The sequence below is a fragment of the Pteropus vampyrus genome, unplaced genomic scaffold (genome assembly GCF_000151845.1).
Source record: "Pteropus vampyrus isolate Shadow unplaced genomic scaffold, Pvam_2.0 Scaffold58, whole genome shotgun sequence".
In the NCBI taxonomy this organism is placed as follows: domain Eukaryota; kingdom Metazoa; phylum Chordata; class Mammalia; order Chiroptera; family Pteropodidae; genus Pteropus; species Pteropus vampyrus.
In genome coordinates this window covers 806,591-819,332 of record NW_011888839.1, presented here as the reverse complement: position 1 = coordinate 819,332, position 12,742 = coordinate 806,591, and the positions used below count along the sequence as shown (strand labels likewise).

General features: G+C 35.5%; 1 protein-coding gene across 2 annotated transcripts in view; it reads right to left on the bottom strand.

The window, feature by feature from the left end:
- PDSS2 (decaprenyl diphosphate synthase subunit 2) overlaps window positions 1-12,742 on the bottom strand; it is a 211,833-nt gene that overhangs the window by 58,964 nt on the left and 140,127 nt on the right. For both annotated transcript variants that reach the window (XM_023530921.1, XM_011360692.2), the window contains one exon: window positions 9,095-9,169. In XM_023530921.1, the coding sequence (XP_023386689.1) occupies window positions 9,095-9,169 (75 nt within the window). The remainder of the gene's footprint in view (window positions 1-9,094; window positions 9,170-12,742) is intronic.

Here is a 12,742-nt window from a genome sequence, read left to right as displayed (position 1 = left end):
TACACACCCCGAGCAGCAAGAGTGGCACCACTAAGCTCCTTTCCTGGGAACTATACTCAGCATCTCAGCATCAAGTTGCCATAGTTTTGAACTGTGTTTGTGAGCATCTGTGCTTTATTTTGATTAATTTTGTGTATCCATTAGTAAGATGTGTCCTGAGGTATCTGAAAAGCCTGAGAAAGCTCTTACTTATGTTACCCTCAGGGCAAAACTGTGTGTAATTAAGTGTTTCAATCATAGTGAATAAAATAAAAACATTGTACATGTGTTGAACTTGTGTGTGTCCACTATTCACACCACTTACATGCAGAGAGAATCTTGAAAGCTTCCAAAGTTACTATTGGTTCTGCTAATAGCAAAGTGATCTCTTTTAGCTGGTACACAGTAATGCATAAAATGGAAAGTCTGTTGCTTGAAAGGACTAATGGGTGTAAAAAGCAGGGTGTTCTGGTAAGTTATTTTATACGTAAGGAGAAATTGGTCAGCCTTTTAATTAAGCGGAAACAGAAAGCACTGGATGATGATGATGAAAGTGTTGCAAAACTGGAATTTAAAGGTAGCCCTGTGTGGTTTGATTGGTTTTTGACATGGGGGCATCTTCATAGGTTACTAGAAAGAGTGCTTCAGCTGTTAATAAGCTGCCAAGAAGTTCCCAGAAGAACGAAAGAAAATAATTACAGAAGGTGGTTATTTGTATAAACAAGTGTTTAATCATGATGAAACTATAACTTATTGAAAAAACTTCAGAGCATGACATTTATTTTGATAGACGAAAAGCAGGCTAAGAGAACCAAAGCATCGAAGGACGGGTTTACCCTAATGCTTACTGTTAACACCACTGATGATACTTTCCTTCAGCATCTACTAGTTTACTGAAAATCTAAGGGCATTTAAAGGCACTGATAAGAACACACTCCTGTTGTATTTTGTTCACATCCAAACAGTTAGAATATCCAAGTCATTTTTTTCAGAGTATATAAGCAGATATGTTAGTCCTTTTGTTGAAAAATACTGTAGAGAAAAAAATCTTGATGATAGGTGCCTTCTGACTGTAACTGCTGCTCTTCCACGTGGCATTACCGAGTGTAGTGTTGTGCTGTTGCTGTTAAATTTCTCATTGTTGTAATCATGTAATCGCTAACCCTGATGCTCTCGATGGGCTAAGTCTAAATGAGAAATGGGGTTTGGAGAAAACTGTGTCTCAAAGCAGTGAATATTTTACAGGCTTTGACTAATAATAATAAATATAGTAATAATAACTTTGGCTAAGGGGGCTGGATTTGTGGAGTTAATGAAGATGATTTTGAAGAAATTTTGGCATCCCATGACCAAGAACTGACAGATGATGAGCTGAGGCAATTGCAAGAGGAAAAAAATACAAATTGAAACTGAACAGAATAGTGAATGGCTCAAAAGTTAAGTTGTCCAGGAGCTAAACATGAAGCACTTGAATGAGATTTTCCAATTGCCAACGCTGCAATGATTACAGAAAAGTATGACTTTAATTTTGAAAAGGCAAGTAGATTTAGGGCAGGTTTGCAGGATGTTTTGGATGCCTAGAAAGAACTATATGATAAGAAAATGACTGAGGCTAAGCGGCCAGGCACACTGTTGTTTTAAGATTTCCACATCAGCCACTGCAGACAACGAACTTCGACGTTCAACTCTGAGGCAGGCAGACACAAAATAACATGTTGGTGACCTGCCTGTCCTCAAGAATTCAGATGACGATGAGATGGATAACCCTCTTCCTCTCTTTCCTGTACTTCCCAGTCTCCTGTACCTCCCAGCACCCCAACCTCAGATGACTCAGTCTAACATACCATCATCATTACCTTTTAGCCTTCCAGTGTGCTCCCTGTCTTCCTGATTCTGGTAAGTAAAACTACATTGTACATACATTATTTTCTACTTTATACAGGCTGTATATTTATCATATCATCCCTACTTTTATTCTATGTTACTGTTATTTTATTTATCAGTCATTTGGTATGGTTTGGTAGGTTATTTGTTGGATCTGGGAACACTCAACATACTTTTCATATAAATTAATGGTAATTGCTTCTTTACTTTATTACATTTTGGCTCATTAAAATTTTCATAGGAATGCTCTATTTTTGAATAGCAGGGGATATCTGTTACTTGAAAGTAAACTATTTTAAGCTAAAGATTTATATTATTAATGCAAAAGCAACCACTAAAAATGTATCAAAGAATTACAATTAATAAGTAAAAGGAGACAAAATGGCATCATAAAAATAAGAGAAGGCAGACAAAAAAGAAAAGGGAAGAAAGAACAAATAGGACAAACAGAAAACAAATAACAACATGGCAGAGTTAAACTCAACCATATCTACATACATCAAATGTATATGATCTAAGTGCACAAAGTAAAAGGTGAAGGTTGGACCAAAAAAACCAAGATCCTACATAGAAATGCTGCATGCAAGAAGCCCACTTTAAATATAAAAAAGGAAAAAGGATGGAAAAAAATATGCCATGATAATGTTAACCAAAGGAAAGTTGGAGTGGTTATATTAATATTAGATAAAGTAGATATAAGAGAAAAAAATATAAAGAATATGACCAAAGATAAAAAAAGGTCAGTTAATGATAAAAAGAAGAATCATCAAGATAATATAATTATCCTAAAGATAACAAAATAATCCTAAAGATTAATGTGTCTAAAGCAGAGCTTTAGAACTTTAAGGCAAGCATCCTCTTTGGGAGCGATGGATATGTTTATTATCTTGATTGTTATGATAGTGCATTGGGGCACACATGTATCAAAACATAGCAAATTGTGCACTTTAAATAACTGCAGTTTGTTGTACATCAATAAAGCTGTCTAAAAAAATGAGAGAAGATCTTCTACTCCAAGCATTCTAGGCCTCTCTATATCATTAATTTAATAAATATTTTTAGGCTACTACTCATGTGCTAGGCACTGTTCTGGTATTAGTAATATGATGGTAAACAAAATCCCTCCTTGTATGTAGCTCATATTCTTGTAGAAGGAGGCTGAAAATAAACAATAAGAAAAAAAAATCAGATGATGACAACTGTGATTTTAAAAAAGAGAATTAAGTAAGGTAGCTACTTCAGATTGGGTAGAGGGTTCTTTCTGAGAAGGTGATATTGATGTAGTGATATGAATGTCAAGAAGGTGCCAACCATGTTGAAGTGGGAGGAGAGCACCCGTGGCCTTCATTATTATATTGGCTTCCCAACTGTCCTCATTTCCCTTCAATCTCCTGTAAATGACTGCTGAATTAACTTTCCCAAAGGTTAATCTGATCAGATAATTCCTTTGTTTAAAAATCTTCACTCTCACTCTTATCTCAATGACCAAATATGGTATTAGCGTTACATTCTCACATTATAAGTCTTCACACATGTGATAAAACCTATCTTTTTAGTCTTCTCACTATTCTTTTATTCTTACATGGAGGAAGCCCTGATCTTAAATATGCTTCCCTACTTTTGATAATGCTATTTCCTCTGCCTGGAATGCCATCCTTCTCCATCAGTGGATATCCTTCCCATCTTTAAATGTCCCTCTCAAGTATCATAATCTCCTTACTATCTTTTATGATTTTCCCAAGCAGATGTGACTGTTCACATTTTCCTCTTGTTATGTTTCTCAATGGGCAAAACCCATCCTGCTCATGTTTTAATATTTTAGATGGCAGAGAGCTTTGCAGTTAAGAGATACAACTTCCTGGTGGACTGAATTGTCTTATTTTTTATATTTTACTTGAAAGCTGACTGAGAGCCAAAGAAAGAGAAGCATAAAGATAAAATGATGAACAGAAGTTATCTTGCCTCACAAAAACATAATAATATTCATCATAAGAGAATAATCTACTGAAAATATACTGCGTGCTTGGAAAAAGCAGAATGAATCTTTACAGTTTCAGTGCCTCTGTTAAAACCAGGTATTTTCTAAGAAAACTGGATTCTCTTTAAAAATCTCTCATTTTCCTTTCATGTTCTAACTTGAGCAGAACCTCTGAGGATAGGGAAAAGGTGTGCTGTTTCCCATTTCAACGAAACATGAGTTGAAGACACTTTCCTTGCAGAGGACCTTGATTAGATTCACAAGGGGGAAACAGGAGGGAAATAAATAAAAAGAATCAGAAAAAGAGGATGTTGGAGTCCCGAAGACCACTCCCAGGTTTGATGATTTGTTAGGATTACTCAACAGGACTCAGCATATGGTTGGACTCGCATCTCTGGTTTATTACAGCAAAAGGAGACAAAGCAAAACCAGCAAAGGAAAAGGTATATGAGAGGAAGTCTGGAGGAAACCTGGTACAAGTTTCCAAGAGTCTTTCCTCTACTAGTGGAACTGAAGAGGAATTTTCTACTCAAATGGCTAACCTTGTAATCAGCTCTTTGTTCAGCTTCTGCAGACATGCTTGCCACATAGGCCGAAGGGCAGGGTGACCTCGAGATCAACTGAAGACTCACCCTCTCTTTTGCTTGTTCTGTCTACATAACAGATGTATTGCTTTTGCTTGTTAAGCCCTATAAAAGTAAGGTTACCCCTGAGCTCAGGGCCCAGATCTTCAGAGCGCTAGCTCTTCTGGGACCGCTGGCATAATAAACCCGAGTTCTCTAACTCTCCGAGTGGTGCTTGGTTTCTCGCGGGTCTGATTTTTCTGCAACAGAGTCACATAGGATGTACTTAATTCTTCCAAGAATTCACACGTGTGAATTAAAGTATGTGATAACGCATATGAAATATGGTCTTCCAGGGTAATTCACTGGAGCTTGGTGCTCAGAGCTTTTGCTGGGGTTGGTCACATAGGCATCCTCTGCCTAGCATGTACCAAAATTCTAGACTCCCAAAAGAAAACAAGTGTTCAGCATAAACCACATTGTTTGAAGAAACAGTTTAGGTACAGTGAGCTGCTCTTATCAGTTAGAGAATGGTGGAAACACTCCTAAAATCCAAGTTCTCAGATGCCAGCCAAGGGCCAACCTGACAAGCAGTCTTTTCTAAGGATAGTAAAAGCCTTGTCTGCATAGAAGAATATTAAAAATATTCTTATTTTTTGATTTGAGACTCTTACTTTCAGAATTTTTTATACATAAGATGTTCATCACAATATTGTTTAAATTAGTAAAAAAAAAAGTAAACAAGGTAAGTGTCCAAAAATTGTGGAATGATTCAGTAAATTATAATTATATTTTGGAAGCTCAAAATGATTATCCTGAGGAGTAAAGAAGGGCAAAAAATTATATAAATAATAATATATAAAAATAACTCAAAAATGAAAGAAATGCAGAATGAAATTTAGAAGGAAATACACTAAAATATAATCATGATTCATTTCTGGGGATGGTTTATATGAAATAATTTTTATTTTCCTCTTGACATTTTTATATGTTTTTAATTTTTATTTAACATGTATTACTTTTATAATTAGAAAATAAGTTATAATAATAAGATAATTATATTGAACAGATTATTTATTTAAGAAGACCAGTGCAGAGTGATCATGAAATGGGCTTTAAAATTGCTGAGCTTGAAAATATTCAAGACATAAAAGTAGGGATGTCAAATAAGAGGCTGGAAATCGAAGATCTGAGTCAGAGATATAAATTTGAGAATCACTATTTGTAGATGGAGATTAGAGCCTTGAACTAAAAAATGATTTTAAATATAAAAGTCTGTGGATTCAACATTTTTTGCTAAAATGTTAAATATTTAATGTGTATAGTGAGTAACATGAGTACAAAGTACAAGGCAGAGCTTGACTGGGGAATTCTTATACTGGTAAATGACCATTTAAAATATAATTTTTCTATTTAATATGCTTCTTTTTCAATTAGTTAACAAAAAGAACAGCAGAGGGAGGGGAGATATTATAAACATTAAAGAAAGCACAGTGATTAATTTTTATTATAAGGAAGAAATGGTTCACAAACTACAAAATGTAAAAATAAAAATGTTATTTTTCAAAATATAGAACAAAGGATAAATTTCCTAAATTACTTTGAAAGTTTACATGATCACAATCTACCTACAATTCGTTAAGTATTACTAACATGTCACATAAACTTTCATAGTTTTAAGCCGAGATTACGTAGTTATTCCACAAATTCTTCTGGAAAAGGTGATTTCAAAAGTATTCAGTTCCAATTCCCCTCGATTTGCTTTAATGCACTTACCCTCATTACACAGACACTACTCCACAGAAACCTTTTTTGAACTACCCCATCACTGCATTAAGTTGCCATATAGAAAAGAGACTGCTGTTGTATCCTCTTATCCCTAGAGAGATGAAATGGTTTGCAGTTTATTTTAAATTACAAAGCAGTTCTTTTGTGTACTGAATTGGCCCAAGGCTAGGGAGGCTATGCAACTCACTTCCCACATGACCTCCACTTGTGGTGGCTTCCCAGTTGTGCCAGAACATGAAAACCTTGAAGGCACTTCATGTGGGGCAGTCTCTCTTTGCCTCTGAAGTGATTCCTGAGCCAAGTTAGAAAAAACAAATTCCGAATAGCCATTCCAATGGCTAGTACACTCGGGGTGGGGGCAGGGAGGTGGCCAGAATTTTTCTGGCTGGGAAGGGAAATGTGGTTAACCTAAATTGGACCTGGGGCGCAAATGGAGATATCGAGAAGCACTTCTACTACTTCAGTTCAAATATGCATTTCTGCTTCCATCATAAAAAAACAAAAAAGATAGGCTATTTAAATATTTGGGCTATATTCAGAAATGTAACTACTTAGAAAAGGTCTCTAGTGCTTTAAGGGACTATGTTTGGGTCGATAGTGGGAAAAGAGGGCAGATGAACAAAGCATCGCTACAGATTATTTTGAGTAAAACTTATTAGTCACAGTCAGCAATTGCTGTTTGGTTCACTCACATTTGATCACTAATCCTTCAAGGACTTTTTTGCTTCCTCTTTCCTCTTTCCCAGGAAGAAAGAGACTATATGGGACTTGGAGTCAAAAAACCTGGGTTCAGATCATGTCAGTTAAACATGCATTATCAACACTATGATTCCTGCCATTTGTCATCTCTGAATTTTAGGCTTTACCTCTATAAAATGGGTATGCCAGTATAAGTTATTCTGTAGAATGAAAGTACAAGCAGTAAAGTGCTATCTAAGCATTTATTATTGTTGTTGCTATTAGGTCTTCCTGACATATAGAAAGTACTTAACAAATGTTCACAACATTATTAATGAACTGGGCTAAGTATAGTGGACAAATAGTAAAGACGGATAAATCAATAATCTTAAAACCAATAATATTTTCACTTAAAAATTAACATATATTTAATTGTAAAATATTAATATTTTACATAAAACTAAGTCGAACACCTTGAAAACATCCCAGGGAAAAACAATGCCTCAATGACCAGAAGAGGTCACTGCAATCATCATCTATGGTGGGACCTCAGGTGTGACAGATGGATGCTAGCAAATCAGGTTTCATTAAGGCGTAGAGGCAGTAGAATGAGAGAGGTTAAGAACCTGAGCTCTGGAGTTCAAATGTCAAATAACAAGTTGTATGACCATGGGCAAATTATTTAATCTTTTCTTTTTTTTCTTTTTTTTTTTTTTTTAGGCGAGGCAACCCTTGGTTGACCTCACAGATTGCAAGGACCTTATCAGTTTACAATCTTTTATTTTTTATTTTTTATGCCTACAGCACCTGGTCTTCCTAGGTGGTCTCCCATCCAAGTACTAACCAGGCCTGACCCTGCTTAGCTTCTGAGATCAGACAGGATTGTTCAGTGTCATGGCCTTAGATTACTTAATCTTTTCTAAATCTTAATTCTCACATATGTAAAATGGGGAGAGAAGTAGCATCTGCTAGTAGGATTTCTGTGAAGATTAAGTGAAAAAACATAGGTGAATACTTACCACAGTGTTTTTTGCTTAGTTATCACCATCTTTATCATATTATGCACAGGATGACTATCTATGAGTGGAACTAGACTGGAGTCCTCCATTTTACAATCTGCTAGTTAACCCTGAGCTGTGGTGAACTATGGTATGTTTTTGAAAAAATACAGCAGAGGGGGACCACTGTGGTCATATATCCTGCTGGGTCTCCGCATAGCATTATGCTGCTTAGGTGAAGTTAGATATGCCTGCTGGGAACTGCAGTTCCCTAAACCAAGAATTAGCAGAAGCTCAAGGTACAGTTCTTCACATTTCACTCACCACTCTCTGAAACATCCAGAGTCCTTGGGTTATACTTTTAAATTTCTTATCCAAGTTACTCATGGCCTATGTTTCACTTCCAGTAAAACTTATCTTTCTTTTTTCAAGTGGAAATGTCAAAAAGCTTAAGATGTGCAATAAATGCATATTTTTTCTAATTTGCATTGACTGAAGTTTTGCTAATATAGAAGCTAAAGAAGTTAGAATAATGAAACACTAAGACAGGAATCCTTTATAATAGTACATACCATGTTAAATGATGGTGGTGGTCAATGAAGCAATTGCTTCAATATCCTACTGAAATGAAGTAACTGCATTTTAAGAAAATAAAACCAAACCCTTCTTGAGATGTCCTGCTAAATGAGTCAAAAAATCTTAATCCTAGATCTAGAAAATTTATCAAAATAATCCAACTGTGCAACCATCCTATATTTTATCACAGAAAATTTAATAATGCAGTAAATTCTGGATCTTGGATATAACAGATATTCCTCTCTCACACCCCCAAAGTCATCTTCTTGAAATCATGTCTACTCCTCTGTGACATGGAAAGCCTCTTCCTCTGGGGAAATGCTAGGCCCAGTCATCTCAGCACGAGCTGTTCCTCCATCCTGCTTGTATTCTGACAGCACTACCTGTCAGCCAGCAAAATCCTGGTGTCTACTGGGCTGCTGCAGATTGAACAGACTGTGAATCCAGCTAAAGGATAAGAGGTTGTTTTAATTGGCTAAATCTGCTATGTACTAAGCGTATGGCTATGAATTTGTAGCCAAAACACTAATCTAAAAAAAATGTCATGTGCAATTTAAACACAAAACAAAAATGACATTTTCACTCGTCAATCCTAGTTTTGCCATGAGGGTTTTTAACCTAACATTTTATAATGACTACCAATTCCTTACCTTTGCTGAAGTAGAATTTTCATGATATACTCCTTGTACCAAGTCCATAAGGGCACTTGCTAAAAGTTCCACAACCTAAAATGCAAGATAAAAAATTAAACAATTTCAAAAATTTATCCCTATTTTTACCTCAGAATGCCTCAGAAGGCTTAGTAGCTAGGCAATATTTATGTCTGATAGGAAAAAAGAAAAATGGGGTTATATGCGAAGATTCTGGCAAATGGCATTGCCCACCTGGATATTAAGAGCTATGATCCAATTTTTTTCAGTCATAATTTAAGCAAAGAGAAAAAAAATCTTATAAGCATAGCATTTAACCAATAGACATGAAAATCCAGTAATAGCCATTTTGAACATAAGCTTATATTTCAGATAACTAATTAAATCTTAACCCAATTTATTTTCTGTATGTTTATTTCTGTCAGGCGGATACTTTTTAAATTTCCCCATTCTGGGAGCCATTACAATGCTAATTTTCATACTTAATATAGAAAGAAAAGCAAAAGCAAAAGATTGGTTAACCTTTCAAATGTGTTCACTCAGTTGTACTTTAAATGCACTGTGGATATATTCTGTATAGGGATCCTGGGTCAAACATACCTTATTTTCATACCTTAAAATTTTTACAGAAACACAATATTGAAATTGTATTCATCAAACCTGTATTACTTTCAAAGCTCAGGCTATTAAAAAAATCAAGCAAAATTGGAAGCTTTGAACCTGTTCCAGAATGTAAAACAAGCAGAAAACACTAAATGATCTCTTTGGAACTACTGTACAATTTAGAGTTGTTTATATAAACCGTCGTAATTCAAAAGGATAAAACAGTGCTATTTATTATAATGTTCAATGCAGCCATTTCAAACAAGAATTCCTCAAGGCAACCCCATCCACTTCTTATGAAGTTTTACTATCTTGTATATTTAGCTTCCAATATTATGCAGTCCTATATCTGATTCCTACTTCTTGCTTCCTAAAATTTAGCTCAGTTCTGATTGAATCAAAGGATTTTGTTTCAGCTTTTATCATTCTTGTAATTGAAGACATTATTAAGCCACAGGATACAGACCCAAACAACAAGATACTTCAATTTCAGGTACCCTGGATTTAATAAACATTTTTTTAGAGGCAAATTACATTAATTTGTAGAAAGACTTGCTTTAAGATTTTAACACATGAGCATTTATCTTCAAATTTATATTTACATTCATACTGCATAATACACGCAAGGCTGCTGATATGGAAATTTTACTGATTAAACACATTTTTTCTAGCTCTGCAAATGGGTTAATTTGTAAGACCTATACAAAGTCTTTTTTTTTTTTTTTTTTAAATCACATTGCCCTTTAGTAACCAAATACTTAAGAAATATTGTAGCAATATGAGCTGCAGAGGAACTGGAAGGACAATGATCCTACAGTGTTACCAGATGTGTTGAGTTATTTAAGTGGGGAAGAGAGAAAAATGAATGGATTTTTTTCCCCTGAAGGTATCAGATAAGCCCTATTCCCAAATCCAGGAGGATTGAGTATCACCAATAGGTCTATGAAAGACTGTAACTAAATGCACAGCATCAGATCAGATTACAGTTTATACAAGCAACATCCCAAGATCCCCGTGATGGCTGGATACATAATACAGATCAATCACTCACTAAGAATTGCTATGGTTTTGAAAGAGTTTGAGCTCTGAGATCAGAACTGGTAAAGCGAAGAGGGATTTACAAAGAGAAAGTCTGAACTAAATGTCAAAATGATGGCATGAACTTTTAACAATGGATCTGGTTTTGGATAATCCCAGTGTTTATTTCCCTGAAATTCCAGACCAGGCTGAAGCAAAAAAACTTTTTTATTCTCTCATTCCTTTTCTCTTAACACAATCAACAAATATAGACAGATCTGTACTTACAAGTTCATAATTTATAAATGACCTATCCTTCCAAATGGCCATATTTACTTAAGCAGAATACACCTTCATAGCCAATGACAATCATCAAGGAAAAAGCTTTGGGCTCATGGGTTAACAAATCCAGGAAGAGATTATGAAAAGCGGAAATAGCCTAGGGGACTTGAATGTGTCCCAGGCAAGGGTGATTTACCCAGTGCACACATAAATCTCTTTCCATTGTTTGAAATGTTTACTTTACTTTTAAAATAATACCAAAGAGAGATGTGTTTAAGTATCATCCTCCTTTAAAATTGCAAATATTTCTAAAAGACCACGGGGCTACCAGACACACATACTTTAACAAAACTAATCTTTTTTTTCACTACATGGCTTACTACCACAGGTATTTACCTGCTTAGATATCTACTGCACTAAAATATATGAATTTTTTTTCTTCTTCAGGTTTTAATGAATTTTTCTTCTTCTTCAGGTTTCTGAGGAATAATTTGTTCAAGGAACCTAAAATGATAGCAAGGACAATGGCACCAGAGGAGAATCCAGAAGTCTAAATACTAGACCTTCTGCGGCTAAGAGCCCAAGGCCCAGACTTCTTGGTGCTCTGGACAAAAGCAACCATGAGGAAGATTCAAGGACTTTCGTTTCTCAGGTCTGGGGTTGGGGGTTGGGGGTGGAGGGGGTTGGTAAGCAAACATTTCCTACTAGTAAAAGAAGATAGGCTAAAAGAGCCTCGATGTTTGCTACCCTCAGATGCCCAACAGATTAGACTACAATGAATCAGAGGAGAGGACTAGGAGCCGGAGGATCTAGAGACTATTTCATTGTGAGATTTGGGGCAAATCAATTAGTTTCTCTAAGCTATAAAATGGAGAGAGTTGCAAAACATAATCCCCACCCCTGTCATCGGCATTTTAAAAAATTTTTTTAATTTTAAAAAAATTTATTTATTTAAATTAGTTTCAAGTATATAGTACATTGGTTAGACATCTATATAGTTCATAAAACAATCCCCCCAATTGCTCCCTCCCTCTTTTGGCCCTCCACTTAGCCATCATATTCATGCTAACTGTATCTCTTCTGCCGTGCTCCCCATCCCTGTGACCAACTATCAACTACCAATTTGTACTTTGACCCTTCACCCCATTCTCCCAGCCTTCTAACCCCTCCTCTGTCTGTCACCCAACTGTCCACTATATTTGTGAGTCTGTTTTTGATTAGTGCAAAACATAATTTTTAAGGTCCCTTCCAGTTCTAAGATTCTGAGCTTCTAGAAATTCAAATCTTGTTATTTATAATTAGGCATGTAAGTTTAAAAACTGCTTTTTTGCTAATATGTTCTTTCCACATGGACCTTTCCCTTTGTCTGAATTTGACTGATTACTTTCTTTGTGAACTTTTTGTACCCGAGTCTCCTTGGTTCCAATACCTAGAATGATAATCAAACAATTTCCATTTTAAAATCATTTAAATCATTTCTATTTTTTAAATCATTATGATTGGTAGCCTGCTCCACCAGCTGGCAAAGTCTTACTTGGGTCAATTAAAGGTCACATTGCTGAACTCCGGGTCTTGAAGGGCTCTAATGCATAGGAATAATTCATATATATAGGATTCAGAATGATGTCAGGTTTAAGTATAAAGTTGCAACAAACAAATAATGGCACTACTTGGCCACATCACTTCCCTCTCTAATGAGTAAATATGTTGGGCATTTTGAAGAGTATCTGGAGCATAATAAGTCTC